Below are 15,908 nucleotides of genomic sequence, written 5' to 3' on the forward strand. Positions count from 1 at the left end.
GGGAGGGTGGGGAGGGCCGCCCTGAGGTCCCTGGGGGGGGGCACACCCCTGCCTCGGAGCAGGGCCAGGCATTGGTGGACGGGTGGCCCCACCCCCACTAACATAGAACCATTGCCAGGCCTGCCACGGTGACCCTGGAAGCATTGCTTTCTGTCTCTCAGCCTTGGAAAAGAGGGTTGTGGGGGGTGAGAGTACCCACAAAGCATGGTTACCTCGCCTTTATAGGCAACTCTTAAGTGCCGGGCTCTGCAGCAGCTAAAGGATCACAGCCCTGTGCAGTCGGGGGCCATCAGGGAGGGCTTCCTGGAGGAGGATGGCACCGTCAAAGGGAATCCAGGCTCTACCCACTGGCTCGGCCCAGGCTCAGCTCAGAGGCCTCAGTTTCTTCATCTGGAAAGTGGGGTCATTTCCTCCTGGCAGGCAATGAGGTGAGAATGAGTTTATCTGGATTAAACAACCACTCGAATGTGAGCTGCTTTTTTTTCCCCCTTAATTGAAGTATAGTTGGTTTACCATTGTATTAATAGTTTTAATTACTGTTGTATTAATTTCTGCTGCACAGCTGTACAGCAAATTAACTCAGTTATACATAAACTCTTTTTCACATTATTTTTCATTATGGTTTATCACAGGATATTAAATATAGTTCCCTGTACTGTACATTGGAAACTTGCTGTTTATCCTATATATAATAGTTTGCATCTGGTTATCCCAAACTCTCAGTCCTTCCCTCCCCCACTCCCCCTCCCCCTTGGCAACCACAAGTCTTTTCTGTCTGTGAGTCTTTTTCATAGGTATGTTCATTTGTGTCATATTTTAAATTCCACATATAAGTAATGTCATAGGGTATCTGTTTTTCTCTTTCTCACTTACTTTGAGTGAGTGATAGCTGCTCAGTCATGCCTGACTCTTTGCAACCCCATGGAGACTTACTTTGCTTAGTGTGATAATCTCCAGGTCCATCCATGTTGCTGCAAATGACATTATTTCATTCTTTATTTTGACTAATATTCCATTGTAAATATACCATATTATATATGAATATACAATATGTATATGTATATATTGAATGTTGTATATACCATATCTTTATCCATTCCTCTGTTAACAAGCACTTAGATTGTTTCCATGTCTTGGTTATTGTGAGCAATGCTGCTATGAACACTGGGGTGCATGCATCTTTTTGATCTAGAGTTTTGTCTGGATATATGCCCGGAAGTGGGACTGCTGGATCATATGGGCTTCCTAGGCGTTGGTGATGGACAGGGAAGCTTGGCTTGCTGTAGTCCAAGGGGTCGCAAAGTGCAGACACGTCTGAGCGACTGAACTGAACTGATGGGCTTCCTAAGGAAATTGCCTGCAATGCAGGAAGACCTGGGTTCCATCCCTGGCCGGGAAGATCTCCTGGAGAAGAAAATGGCAATCCACTTATTCTTGCCTGGAGAATTCTACGGATAGAGGCCCCTGGCAGGCTACAGTCCACGGGGATACAAAGAGTCGGACATGACTGAGTGACTGACACACACACGGCAGCTCTACATCCCACCTGGCCACATATCCACGTTTGTTTAGTCAATCATCGAACACATACCACTCAGTCCAGCCAATCAGTAAAGGAAACCAACTTTGTCATTTAAAAACTGCATTTATTTATTTATTTTGGCTCTACTGTGTCTTCATTCCTGTGTTACTGTGCGGGCTTCTCTGTAGTTGAGGTGAGCAGGGGCTACTCTCTTGTTGCAAAGCATGAGCTCTAGGGCACACAGAGCTCAGTAGTTGTGGTACATGGGCTCAGTGGTTGAAGCTCCCAGGCTCTAGAGCACAGGTTCAATCATTGTGGTGCACAGACTTAGTTGCTCTGCAGCATGTGGAATCTTCCCGGACCAAGGATCGAACCTATGTCCCCTGCATTGGCAGGCAGATTCCCATCCACTCTACCACCAGGGAAGCCCCCATCTTAACCATTTTTAAGTGACAGTTGTACATTCACATTCTTGGGCAACCACCCCCACCATCCATCTCCAGAACTTTCTCATCTTCCCAAACTGAAGTTCTGCCCTATTTAAGACTAACTCTCTAGCCCCTGGCCCCCACCAACTACTGCCTATTTCTATGGGTCTGACTAGGGTTAAAACATACTACTTCGCACATTTTATAAGACCCTTACAAGGTTACATTTCTATTTGTACCTCCCATTCTCCATATACTGTTGTTTTACTTCAAATATGATGTAAAATCAATCTCAGGATTTTGCCAGCGGTCCAGTAGTTAGATTATACGCTTCCACTGCAGAGGAGATGAATTTGATCCCTGGTCAGGGAACTAAGATCCCACATGCTATGTGGCCAAAGAAAAAGACCAGAACAGTTAGAATAGACTTCATTCTACAATGAAGCACAAAACTTCTGAGGTCCCTACTGGATGCCTCACATACTCAATGAATTAAATGCACCTTAAAAAAAAATTATTTTTCTTTGACTGTGCTGAGTCTTAGTTGCAGTATGTGGGATCTAGTTCCCTGGCCAGGGATCGAACCTGGGCCCCCTGCATTGGAGCACAGAGACACCCGCCGGACCACCAGAGAAGTCCCTCTCTCCACCTTTGCTGGCAGGTTCTCCAAGCAGTCCCACAATAGACAAGCTCTCAGGGATTGTCCTTTCCCCAGCCTTGTTCTTTGCCCGGCCTCCTGAAGTTTCACCACATGCACTTATAGCTGGATATTCAAACAAACACCTGAGGGCACCCCTGTGAAGATTTAAGAGCAGTTTCTTAAAATAGTTCCCTGTTCTCCAGCACACCACCCTCCAGACTGCAGCCACTTTGACCTGTCACCTCCCATCTCTGTTTCCTCAGACTATGAAAACTCTGTGTTCTGTTGGAGTTTCCCCTCTCTGACCTACAGCCTGGAAATCACTTACAGGCAGAATTCTGGGGCAACTCTGGGGCTCATCCTGTTTGTTTCCCTCCTCTCTCCACTGCCTATTGTATGCTATCTGAAAACCAGTGTTTTATATATTTTGTCCAGTTCCCTAGTTTTGGGTGGAAGGGCAATTCCCATAGCAATGACTTACCAACTACGTTTCTTTTAAATAGCTGGTCAGGAATCCATTGTGTGGTTATGCCAGAACCTATTTATCCAGTTTTCAGTTCTCTCTTGTATACTTGTTTAACCTATGATGTTACTTAAGCTGGGGCTTCCCAGGTGGTGTAGTGGTAAAGAATCTGCCTGCCAAGGCAGGAGACATGGGTTCAATTCCTGGGTTGGGAAGGTCCCCTGGAGTAGGAAATGGCAATCCACTCCAGTATTCCTGCTTGGAGAATTCCATGAGCAGAGGAGCTTGGTGGACTGCAGTCCATGGGGTCGCCAAAGGGTTGGACATGACTGAGCAACTGTGCATGCACGTTAATCTTTCATCATAGATTAATTTTGGCACCTCATAGCATGCAGGATCCTCGTTCTTTGAGCAGGGATCAAACATAGAGCCCCAACCATCGAACTGCCAGGGAAGACCCTGCCATAGATTAAATCTGCATGCAACTGGGCATCATATCAGTAGAACCATGCTGTGTACACTCTTTAATGTTCGGTCTATTATGTTCAGCATTGTGTGTGTGTGCTTCACCTATTTTGTTCTCTGTTAGTACTTTGTTCTTTTCCTTGCTGCAAAGTTATACCAGGGAGTTATGTATCCATTTTCTGTTGATAGATATTTGGATCCTTTTGAGTTTTTGGCTAACATAAATACAGTTACTGTGAACATTCTTGTTCCAGTCTTCGGTGGATGTATTTATGCTTTCCTGTTGGGAACAGTGGTAGAATTTTTGGGTTAAAGGGCATACATATATTAGCTTTAAAAGATACAGCCAAAATTTTTTAAAGTTTAGGGCACACCCTGCGATGTGTGGGACCTTAGTTCTCAGACCAGGGATGGAAAACGTGTCCCCTGCAGTGGAAGCATGGAGTCCTAACCACTGGACTGCCAAGGAAGCCCCCCTCAGTGTGGTTTAACTTTACTTTTCTTTTATGACTGAGATAGGGCATCCTATTGGCCATATGCATCTTTTATTTTGTGAAGCGCATATTCACAACTTGTGCCATATTTCAACTGGGTTGTCTTTTTCTTCACAATTTGTAGGAATTTTTGTTTGGTTCTGCTTTATTTTCTGTTTAATTATATCGTGGATATAAATCTTTTGTCCAATATATGTATTACAAATATCTTACCCCAGTTTGTGGCTTGCTTTTTTTACTTTCTTCATGGTGGATTCTGGTGGGCAGGAACCAAGTGTATCTCATTCACTTGCCAGGCCTAGGACACAGTTGGCACTCAATAAATGTTAGTTGAAGGAATGAATTGGGCTTCCTTGGTGGTTCAGACGGTAAAGAATCTGCCTACAATAAGGGAAACCGCCAATCGATCCCTGGGTTGGGAAGATCTTCTAGACAAGGGCATGGCAACACACTCCAGTATTCTTGTCTGGGAAATCTCATGGACAGACGAGCCTGGCGGGCTATAGCCCATCGCGTCGCGAAGAGTCGTACACGACTGAGCAACTAACTAAGCACAGCACAGAACGAGTGAATGGGTTGAAGTCCTATCTCTCGATCTCAATTTCTTCACGTGGGCACGTTAATTCCTGTTGTTCACTCGCTCAATCTTGTCCAACACTTTGTGTCCCTATGGACAGCAGTGTGCCAGGCTTTCCTGTCCTTCATCATCTCCCAGAGTTTCCTCAGTCATGTCCATTGAGTTGATGATGCCATCCAACCGTTTCATACTTCATTGCCCTTCTTCTCCCTTCAATCTTTCTGCCCATATCATATACTCCCCATATCACAGAATTTTGTGACACTTGCAGGACATACGAGACCAGTCCACCGCAGAGCGGGATTTGGAGGTTCTCTGACAACGTCAGCTTTTAGAATCAGAAGGGGCGGAGCTAGGTTCTTCTTAGGGAACCTCTTCGAGAAGCTCCACGTGGGCGCCCCGCCCACAGCAGGCCCCGCCCACATCTGTCACAGAGTTGAGGGGCGGGGCAAGAAGGCGCGCGTAGAGGGCGTGGTAACATTCCGGAACGGGGAAGTAGGCGGAGTTCCGGAGGTCACTGACCTATGAGGGGGAAAAGCGCTGACACGCAGGGGGCGTGGCTGGGCCGCCCGTAGGCCGTTGTCTGCTTTTCCATTGGACGGCCTGGCGTCGTCAGGGAAACGCGGCGTCTAGGAGTGAAGAGGCGGGGCCTGTAGGGAGGCGGGGCTTCCGGGGGCCGGCCGCCGGGCCGGGGCTCCCGCCGTCAGCTGACCGACCGCCATCTTGTCGGCCATTTGCAAGCGGCGCGGCGCGGAGCCGGAGTGGTGGGGAGCGCGGCCTGCCGAGCGGGTCGCTGCCGCCGCCGCCCCGTCAGCCGCCGCCGACCTGGCCTGGGAGTCCGCCCCTCCGCGGCGGCCGGCAGCACAGCGCTCCGCGGGCGGCAAGCGCGGCCCCTGGGCTCCCTCAGGGCGGTCGGCCGTGGGCCTCCCGGGGCTCGAGCCCGGCGGCGGCCGCCGCGATGGCCCTCAAGATGGTCAAGGGCAGCATCGACCGCATGTTCGACAAGAATCTGCAGGACCTGGTGCGCGGCATCCGCAACCACAAGGAGGACGAGGTGATCCCAGCGCGCCGACCCTGGCCCTGGCCCGGACTCTCGCCCTGACTGACCCAGTCCGACCCGACCCGGTTCCCGGCGCTGCCCCTGATTCCGGCCCCCCGCCCGCCCCCGCGGCCCCGCTCCCGGCTGGAGCCCCGCCTGCCTGCGGCCTCGACCTCCGTACCTCTGCCCGTTCCTTCTCCGAGCCTCAGTTTATCCTCTTGGAGTTGGGGGCCCATCTCCCGCTCCCCGAGGGTGGCCCGAAAGAGACTTCGCAGGTCCCCACCCTCGCTAGCGGCGGATCTCTGATCTTGAATGTGTTTGTGTATCTCTTGTTCAAAATGCAGAGCCCCCTGCCCCGCCCCAGGCCTGGGACTCCTTGTTGGGGGACCCTCCTCTTCTGCGGGCCGCCCCCGGAGGAAACCCTTTCTGGGATAAACGCACGTCCAGGTTGCTCCCTGGTGTCTGGTCCGGAATTGGCCTTGCCTCCTGGGCTCGAGTCCCCCAGAAGGTGGGGCCGCCCCTCCTAGCGGGTAAGGGGTGGGGCAGCCGACGTTCTAGGCCAAATTAAGGAAGCAGCTCAGGAGTCCTGGAATAGGGAAGCAGACTTCAACTAGACACCCGAAAGCAAGAGGGGAAAAGGTTTTCCAGAAGTAGTGTTGTAACAGTGGGCACCATTTTCTTCCCTCCCGCCACCGCGCAACCTGTGACCTAGATTTAGGAGGAATGGGGACAGTTAGTGACCACCAGACCACTGGCTTCCGGGGAGGGAGACCCAAATCTGCACTTACACAATGGAAGGTGGAGCAAGTCCCCTTTTCCTTGCCTGAGAGTGAGGCTCCCCGATGGAGAGCAGCTGTCGGACAGGTCCCACGACCAGGTGCCACCTGGCCGGCCCTCACAGTGGTGCCGAGGAAGCCAGCAGAGCCGAGAGGAAAGTGCAGGGACATTAAGGAATTCGCTGGCAGGCACCAAGAGCCCCGGGTGCTGTCCTTCTGCGGAGAGCTTGAGTTCCTGCCTCTGTTGCACTTTATCAGAATGGGTGTGACCTCGCTGAAATGTAATTAGGTTATTTTGGTTCATTTCTGTAACTCGACCACCTTCCCTTCTTTGGCTACACCTAGGCACCTAGGTTTTGCATCATGTTAAACACTCTGGCCAGTTCCGCTGGTCACAACAGTAGTGAACTCTTGGTCTGATCTTTAGTTTCTCTTTGAAAGAATAGCTGGTCAGCCTGCATTTCAGACCCCAGGGCATGGCAAAGTAAATATGTGGAAGGAGTTTGCACTCTCAGATTGCTTTTTCTGCACTGGTTGACCTCCAGATACCCCCCTCTGGTAGTGGGTGTTATTGAGCAGTGTTTTCGGAGATTCTGAGGAGGGGCCGAGGGTTTTTGCCCTGGAGAAATGCGAGTTCAAGTTAGGGCGTCTGCTTTTTAGGGTGCAAGCCTGTTATCAGGGGCAGTGCCCTGAATCATGCTCTATTCACTCAGAATTGGTAGGAACTGATGGCTTGATCCTCAGGCTTGGAGCCCATTATTTGGCATTTTGATGGTGGTGGTACCTGGGTTCCACGCAGATGCTGTCCAGGCCTGTGGGCGATTCCCACAGGATGTGGCTCAGTATTCGAGGGTCCCTCATCAGAAGAGCTGTGATCTGGTCGGTCATGACTGGCTCCAGATGTTGGGGAGCACAGCAGGCAGCTATGGAGTTACTCTTAGCTCCGAAACCACCCCCCATTCCAAGGAAGACTGGCAGTAGTGTAGTTTTCCCTCAGAGTTTACTGTTTACAATAGGTTGTAGCTTAAACTCCTGTTGTGGCACCATAGAAGTGAGGCTTGGCAGTGACCTTAAAAAAAGCCGGATGGAATGGCATCATGATTTAGCATGTGACGTTGTGATACCCAAGTCCAGGTTCTTGGTCCTGTTTGAGTGAGGGGAGAGTTCCCTAGTGTAAAGTGGGAGGGACGGCTACCCCCCCCCCCCAATCTTGTTGAGTGCCTATAACTCAGGCTTCTGTGAGCTCCCCAAAGAAGAATCCAGAAAGTCCAGACCCCTGGCAGAGTGTGAAACTTTTGCTTCTGCTTGGAGTAGTAAGCATGTGCATGCCTGTGAGTGGGGTTACCATGGAAAACATGCTTTTTACAGTGACTCAAAGAAGTTTGAAAAATAATGGGCTGATTCCCATCTTTCTGGGGTGCTTGAGTTTCAATGTATATTAATATAGCACCAGCTCATGTGGGCAGGTGAGGAAAGTCACTTGGGAGTGTCCTTGCTTCTGAAACTTGTGTATAAGAAAAAACCAAATGATTTTCAATGTTGAATTCTTATGAGTACTTTTCATATTTGGGAGTAAACCTTTCCTTTCAGCCTTTTTAGATTATATGCATAACTTTTTATAATAAGCTCAGTGTTTATGAAAGTGAAAAGGTAAAATACTTCTTCCCAGAAATCAGTTCGAGAGTTTTTCTCTGTAAATAGAACTTGAGGGAGATTCTGTTAAGGTTTTGTGCTGCTCTTCCCTGTTATGGTGGCAGCCCTTCCTGAGTGCTGTCCATGTCCCTGAAGTGCTCCTGAGGACCAACCCTCTGAGTGTGGGTGCACACCTCCACCCCCCTCCCTGCCCCCGCCAGCAATCAAGTGGGTTCCACTTTGTCTGTGTCCCAGCTCACTCCATCAGGTGGCACCTTGCAGTTGTCAGTTTTTGTGTGGGGTCTGAGCTTGCGTCTAACCTACTCAACTGGTTTCTGAACTTGAAAAATTCACTCCTAATTGTGTATAGTTGGCTGTGTGTATCCATAGGTTCTGCATTCACCAACTGGATTGAAAGTATATTTTTAAAAATTCCAGAAAGTTCCAAGAAGCAAGACTTGCTGCACACTGGCAACTATTGGAATACACAGCACTTACATTGGGTCAGGTGTTGTAAGTCATCTCACAATGAGTTAAAGTGAACGGAAGGATGTGTGTACGTCATGTAGAAGTTCATTATATAGGAGGGACTGGAGTGTCTGAGGATTCTGGTGTCTTCGGGGGTCTGGAACCAGTCCCCTGCAACAGCAAGGGTTGACTGTGGAGTGGTATTTTGGAATTGGGCATAATCTGGGATTAAGATTGAACTGTACGAAGTGCTGTTATTCTAGGGTCTCTAACCTCAGAAATGCAATTTCCTGGGGTTCAGCCCTTGCCAGGGTGTCTGGCGCTCCTTGGGCCCTGAGGTCTGTGCAGGGCTGCCGCTCGTTGCCCTAGGGACAGTTACTGAAGCATGTGTTGTGTCTGGTGCGGTGCTTTTGGTTATTCTGTAAGACTTTCTATTTTAAAAACTGAGAAGACTAAAGATAGGAAGTTTAGTAAACAAATTTAGTAAACACCCTGAGTCAGGGTGTCTCCCCCTTGGCACTGCTGACTTCAGTCTGGGTCAGTCCTGAAGGGGGCTGTCCTGGGCACTGTGGGGTGTTGAGCAGTGTCTCTGGCCTCACCTGTGTGATGCCAGGCCTCCCCCAGTCTTGATAATCACAGTGTTCGCAGGTACGCCCCAGTGTCCCCTAGGCGCAGGATCCCCTGACCATAATTGATAGAGAAGATTTCTCTGGGTTTTTTAATGCTTCCCCTTCATCTAGGTGACCCTTGTTCCCTGTGCTGTCACTGTGTTGTTGGACCCTATGCTGTTGTGAGATAAGGAGGCCTGTCTCTGCTCGTGTGGCAGAGCTCCGGGAACCTTTGTAGCTTCCTAAGCAACAAAGGTAACTGGGAGCATCCTGGTTGGGGTGTTCAGTCTCTGCCCCGGGTTCCTGGCCCCAAGCTGCTGAGTCCCTTGGGGTTTCCTGGGAGATGGGGTGTCTTTTGTTCTGATGAGGTGACTCTTTGTGGGACTGGGGCACCAGAAAGGCCAGGCCATGGTTTGAAACTTGGGACTTTCAGACACTCCCCTCCAGTCCTCTAGAGAAGGAGGAGGGGCTGCAGGTGGAGTTTATGATGGATCATGAATTTGTGATGAAGCCTCCATAAAAATCTCTGAAGTGTGGGCTTCAGGGAGAGTCTTGGTTGGGGAAAGCACCTGTGTGCGGGGTGGCACACCGCCTGCTGTGAGGGCAGAAATCCTGCCTCTGGGCCCTGCGCCCTGCCCTGCCCCGTTGCCTCTTTGGCCAGCTGTCCGTCTATTGGCTTTGTTGTGCCCTTACTATGTAATAAGCTGGAAAACATAAGTAAATGCTTCCCTGAGGCAAGGGGGGTTCTGGGAACCCTGATTTACAGCTGGTTGGTGTGTGCGGTGGGGGCAGACCTGTGGGGTCTGTGCTGACTCCTGGCAGTGTGTGAGAACCCAGCTGAGTTGTGGGACCCCCCTAGGGTCACGGGGTTGGTTGGGGGGGGATGGTCCGTGTTTCCTAGGCAGCCCGCAGGGTGTGTCTTCCAGGTTTGTGCTGTTTTTCTCTCATTCTTATTAGTTGTGCAGAATGTGACACACCTGCACTGAATTAAGCGTTGTACAGTGTAAGTATAGTGATGGTAATCACGCTAAGTTCTCTGCGTGTCACTTCCTTGCTTTGCTCAGAGTTTTCTCCCTTATATGTGTGTCCCTGGACAGTGTTGCTTGCTTCTGGTCACCTGCAGCGGCTGCTCTCACTCTCTGCCACGGGAAAGGGCCATCATGACTTGTTCATTTCCGTCGCCGACGGGTGTGTTGTCTGTCTACACCAGGGTTCCTTTATCCACTGGACTATTGCCGGACGTCTGGCTTGTTTCCCACCTGGGGCATTTATGTGCCGCTGTGTACAGAAGGGCGGGCCGCTGTGGCGGGAGTGGGAGCGGGAGCAGCCTCAGCCTCCCCCTGGCCATGTCCTCGTGAGCGGTGTCCTCTTGGGCCGTGGCCACCACGAGGGCTGCTATGGCTTCTGCTTCGAGCAGCAGCCCCGGGGCCTCCCTGCCTTCCCTCTGTTTGGCGTGGCGCCTTTTGCTGACTCCTTGAAGCTGTCTCTTCAGGATTTGGGCCTCTTTCTGTGCATTTTTCCCCTGACTTGGGGGAGTTTTCAAGGGTACACTATAGGCCTAGATGCCATGGGTGGCGGCAGCTGTCAGGACCGAGTCTGGGGAAGGGGGGGGGGTCTGTGTGGCCCCTGGGGATACCCAGCTGCGTAAGGGCTCCAGGAGGTTGAAAGGCTGCAGGTGGCTAAGGCAGGCTCAAGGCCAGGATCCCCCTCCGGCACTGTGGACACGAGGACTTAGTCATCCTCGGGGTGGAGGGGCATCCCGGGCGCTGGAGTGTGGGGCAGCCTCCCTGGCTGCTTCACGTGCCAGGAGCCCCCAGTCCTGATGAACACGGATGTCCCAGGTGGGGCCTGGCATCCCCCGGGGCATGGTCGCCTCTCTGGGAACCTTGCTCTGGGACCTCACTGAGAGATGGTGTGGGAGGTTGGGAAGTCTGAGGCTTGACTGCGGCCCTTGCAGCTGATCCACGCTGAGTCCTGGGCCTGTGATGGGCACAGCCAAGACGGGTTCGCCCCGCCTTGCTGTCTCCCTAGGTATGGCCTCCCTTGGGGAGTGTCCTCATTGTGGGCCAGCTTGTACATTGTCAGAATTTTCTTGTTCTGACACTGACTTGCCTTGCCTACATTTTGGGGTTAAAGTGTATTTTCTTACTGAAGTGATCGTAGTAGACGGCAGCTGATTGTTGCTGACGACGTAGATGGAGTGACAGAGACAGCCTTCTGTGGTCCCCTGTCGTAATAGATGTCCATCTCTGGTGATGACCTCAACCATGTCCAGCAGCTCCCTCCCCCAGGAGTCTCAGGACTGCTGCTTACAGGAGCAGGGTGGAGGGGCTCTGGGCTCTGAACTGGGGACCCTGCAGGCAGCCGAGGGTGATGGCAAGACCCACATATTTATGACGATTCGGAGAGAGTCTCTTGGAAATGTCAGTGGACCAGGCAAGTGAGATGATGTCCTCCAGGAGATGGACAGATCATCCTGACAATGCTGCTTTACTTGGATTAGAAGTCATCAAGCCCCAGGAAGATAGGGAGGAACCTTAAACACACATGACTAAGTGGAAGAAACTGTCTGAAAAGTCTCCACACTGTGATTCCAGCTTTGGGACATTCTGGAAAAGGCGGAGCTCTGGAGAAGGATCGGTGGTTATGGGGAAGGGGGGATGAATGGGCGGGGCCAGAGGGGTTTAGGGCAGTGACTCTGTTCAGTGATACAGCGACACTGGGTGCCTGTCAGTGTACATACATCTGTCAAGACCCACAGAATGAACCCTGACACCAGCTGTGGATCCTGGGTGATGACGTGTCTGTGTGGGTTCATCGATTGTACAGATGCGCACTGCTGGGGAGGCTGTGCATACGTGGGGGCGGGCGAGCCAGGAATCTCTACCTGCCGCTCAGTTCTGCTTGAACCTAAAACTGCTTTAAAAAAGTGTTTTTTAAAAGAGACTCCCTGGTCCAGGTGTGTGGTTTTTGATCCTGCCAATCCATCAGGGTTAAGGGCAGCTTCTTGGGTCGACCCCTCAAGGTCTGACCCCACTCCTCTGGGAATCTTGGGGTGTCTTAAGTGACTCAGGGGGCTCTTCTAAGCAGGCAGGGTTGGATGGCTATTTTTCCATAGCTGCTGGGTTCATACCAGGCATGTGTCCTTTGCTGTGGATAAATTTGGGGTTGCACATCCATCTCAGCATTGTGTGCTCCGTGGTGAAGTGTGGCTGCTCAGAACAGGCCAAGGGGTGAGAATTTCATCATGTTCGCATCACCAACTTCTGTTTTTGAAACAAGTATTAAGGACATGTAGTCATGTATACTTTTGATCTTAAAATAGCTTCTAATTTTTGTTTTTAATACAGATAGACCTTATTTTTACTGCTTTCTCCGTGATCATGCTTTCCATGTACTGCGTGTTTCACAAATGTGGCAAGCATGTTGCCACATTTTCCAACAGCATTCCTTCAGTTTGTGTCTCTGAGTCACGTTTTGGTAATTCTCACGAATTTTCAGTTATTATGTGATGGTGATCTGCGGTCAGCAATCTCTGGTGTTACTCTCACAATTGTCTTGGGGCTCCATGAACCTCACCCACATAAGCGTGGCACTATCATTTGTGGAAGTGATAACAAAGCAGGTGGAATATTATGTACCTTCGTTGATAAGGGTTTGGGAAAATCGACTCCAGCTGTGAAGGAAGTTCTCCTGCAGTTAAAATGCCATTAGATGGCATCGGCCATGATGGAGAAACCATCTATGAGAGGAAGAGGCCATTGATTGTGCAGACTTCACTGTTGACTTATTTTAAGAATCTGCCATGACCACCCAGTCCACAGTGGAGGCAGGGCCTTCACCAGCAAAAATACGGCTTGCTGGGAATTCCCTGATGGTCCAGTGGTTAGGATCTGCACTTTCACTGTTGAGGGCCCAGGTTTGATCCCTGGTTAGGGAACTAAGATCCTGCCCCATCCCCCAAAAAAAGGTGGCTTGCTGAAGCCTCAGATGATGGTTAGCGTTTTGTGCAATGAATTTTTTTTGGCTGCACCAGGTTTTATTTGTGGCACATGGGATCTGGTTCCCTGACCAGGGATCGAACCCTGACCCTCTGCATTGGGAGCTCAGAATCTTAGCCACTGAACCACCAGGGATGTCCCACAATAAAGTATTTTTAATTAAGGTGTGTATTTATGTTTTTTAGACACAATAATGTGGCACATTCAGCAGACTACAGAATAGTGTGAGTGTAGCTTTTACGTGCACCAGGAGACCCCCTAGTTTGTGTGACTCACTTTATCGCGATATTCGTTGTATTGCGGTGGTCTGGGCCCCTCCCTACAATACCTCCTACATCTGCCTGTATAATTTACTGCATCTAGATCCTTTGTATACCCTGGCCTTTTTTTTTTTTCTTTGTAAAAAGGAGAAAAAATACTTCATTGTTAGCAATGCCGTGTGTAAATCAGACTGCAAAGACTAATATACCGTTTTCTCCCACATTCCTTACTTTAACTTCGTATGTGTAACTGTTTTAGATAAGTATGTAAACACTCCTGAGTGAAGCATATCCTTCTAATATTTCACAGTCCTTTCCTCCCTGTCCCACCTGTAGGAACCCCAAGCCTGTGTGCTGTGCACTAGTGTTGTGGCTAAACATTAGTGTTGAGGAAGGGTCATCCTTGGGGTCAGTCACTTTTGGGGGCTCAGCTGTTGCCCCAGGGGGTGCTCTGAGGTGCAGGGTCGCTGTGGGGGGGTGGTTACTCTGCTTTCATCTCTGAGGGGCAGTCTCGGGTGGGGAGCCCTGAGTCCCTGCCTCCCCTAGCTCAGGGCTTCCCTCTGGGTCCTCCTCTGGCTGCTCTGGAGACTGTCTCCGTAGTCTCAGTTTTCGGCAGTTTGTCTGTGATGTGTCTGGGTGTGATTTTCCTCTGTGTTTCGTATTGCGGAGAACCGGCGCTAGGTTTATGGAAGTTGTGAGTTTATGTCTTTCACCAGCTTTGGGTAGACTTGAGCTGTCAGTTTTCCAGCTGTTTTCCCTGCCCCTCCTTCCCTGGGTCTCAGGCGTGCGCTTGCGGCACCTTTATTGCACCCTTTTCTGACTCTGCTGTGTTCAAGGCGTCCCTCTTGTCCCACCATCATGCTGCCACCTCTCTCCTCAGCTTCCGCTCCCTCCTCAGTCCCTGCTGTTTCCCTTCCCAGGATTTCCACCTGATGGTTCTGTGTAGCTTTCCTTTCTCTGTGAGACGTCCTCTCTTTATTCATTACGAGTATGTTTTCTTTTTGGCCCTGAGAGCATGGTTACAGTAGCTGAGTTGAAATCTTTATATGTTGATTCCATCCCTAGAGACATCTCAGGGTTGGTCTTTGCTGGCCATCTTTTGTTTTTCTTCTTGGATATAGGTTATAGTTTCCTGTTTCTAATTATTTTTTACGGTAAGCAGGTGTTTTTTTTTTTCAGTCTTTGTTGCTGCGCGGCTTCTCTTAGTTGTGGAGAGCGGGGGTTGCTCTCTAGTTGTGGTGCTTGGGCTTCTCATTGCGGTGGCTTCCCTTGTTGCGGAGCACGGGCTCTGAGGCACATGGACTTCTGTAGTTGCGGCACACAGACTTAGACGACCTGTGGCATGTGGGATCTTCCCGGACCAGGGATCGAACCTGTCTCCTGCATTGGCAGGTGGATTCTTTACCACTAAGTCACTAGGGAAGCCTTCCTGTTTCAGATTTGAATAATTATGGACTGTGACCCAGACATTGTGGATGGTGTGTTGCAGACACTCTGGATTCTGTTGTGTTCTCTGCAGAGTGTTGGTTTTACAGGGAGGGGTGTGTTTTAGGGCGGTGACCTTGTCTGGGCTGGAGCTCTGGCTGTGTGTCCTGCAGTGGGCTGCAGTGCAGGCTGTGCGCGGTATTCTGGTGGGGACGGGGTCCTGGGGTCCGTGGGGCAGGGTTCATGTGAGGCTGTCCTCCCCTTTCTTGTCTCCCCTCACTTCCCAGCGGCTGCATTCGCCCAGGATCAAAGCTGGGGCAGGACCCAGTGGTCTCTCCTGCCCTGCGCTGCGGGAGAGTCACTTGCAGACAGGGCTGCGGGAGGCTTGGTCTGAGGATGGCTGCACAGATGTTAGCAAGAACGGACTCTGCCTGGCCTCCCTAAGCCAAGGGGTCCCTAGACCGCCTGGAAATCATGTGCAGAGAGCATGGTGTGCTGGCCTTTCACCAGCTGACCAGCTTCTGTGTTGAGGTGCCAGTGTGGGAGCATATGTTTGTGAGCACCTGTTTGCCCCTGGGCACTGCTGACGGTAAAGCGTCTGCCCCTGGTAGCTCAGACAGTAAAGCGTCTGCTTACAGTGTGGGAGGCCTCTCAATCCCTGGGTCCAGAAGATCCTCTGGAGAAGGCAATGGCACCCCACTCCATTACTCTTGCCTGGAAAATCCCATGTACGGAGGAGCGTGGTAGGCTACAGTCCATGGGGTCTCAAAGAGTCGGACGCGACTGAGCGACGTCACTTTCACTGCAGAAGCAGGTCTGCAGGGCTATGTGCTCGGCCAGGTTCTGCACACCTGGGATGGTCTCTCTGCTCTTTCCCTTTTAAATCATTAACTGCCGGTCCAGGGTGCAGAAAGGGGTCATCCCTGCACAGGTATGGGACTGAGGCTCCAGGGGATTAGTAATTGGAAGCCTGCTGGAAGGATCTGGTGACTTGTGTTCCATTGTCCGACTCGGTCATGGAATATATATCAGACGCTGGCTGAGGGCTCACGCTGGGGGCGCCTTCCCCCGGAGCCTGTGCTGGAGCCCCCAGAGGTCTGGGGTGACGCT

At 51.0% G+C, this 15,908-nt stretch overlaps 1 protein-coding gene across 1 annotated transcript in view; it reads left to right on the forward strand.

Moving 5' to 3' along the window:
• Positions 1-5,247: 5,247 nt before the first annotated feature.
• AP3D1 (adaptor related protein complex 3 subunit delta 1) overlaps positions 5,248-15,908 on the forward strand; it is a 33,437-nt gene continuing 22,776 nt past the window's right edge. The window contains exon 1 of the mRNA XM_069591488.1: positions 5,248-5,643. Within this exon, the coding sequence (XP_069447589.1) occupies positions 5,548-5,643 (96 nt within the window). The 5' untranslated portion in view covers positions 5,248-5,547. The remainder of the gene's footprint in view (positions 5,644-15,908) is intronic.

This window comes from Ovis canadensis, chromosome 5, assembly GCF_042477335.2.
Source record: "Ovis canadensis isolate MfBH-ARS-UI-01 breed Bighorn chromosome 5, ARS-UI_OviCan_v2, whole genome shotgun sequence".
Taxonomy (NCBI): Eukaryota; Metazoa; Chordata; class Mammalia; order Artiodactyla; family Bovidae; genus Ovis; species Ovis canadensis.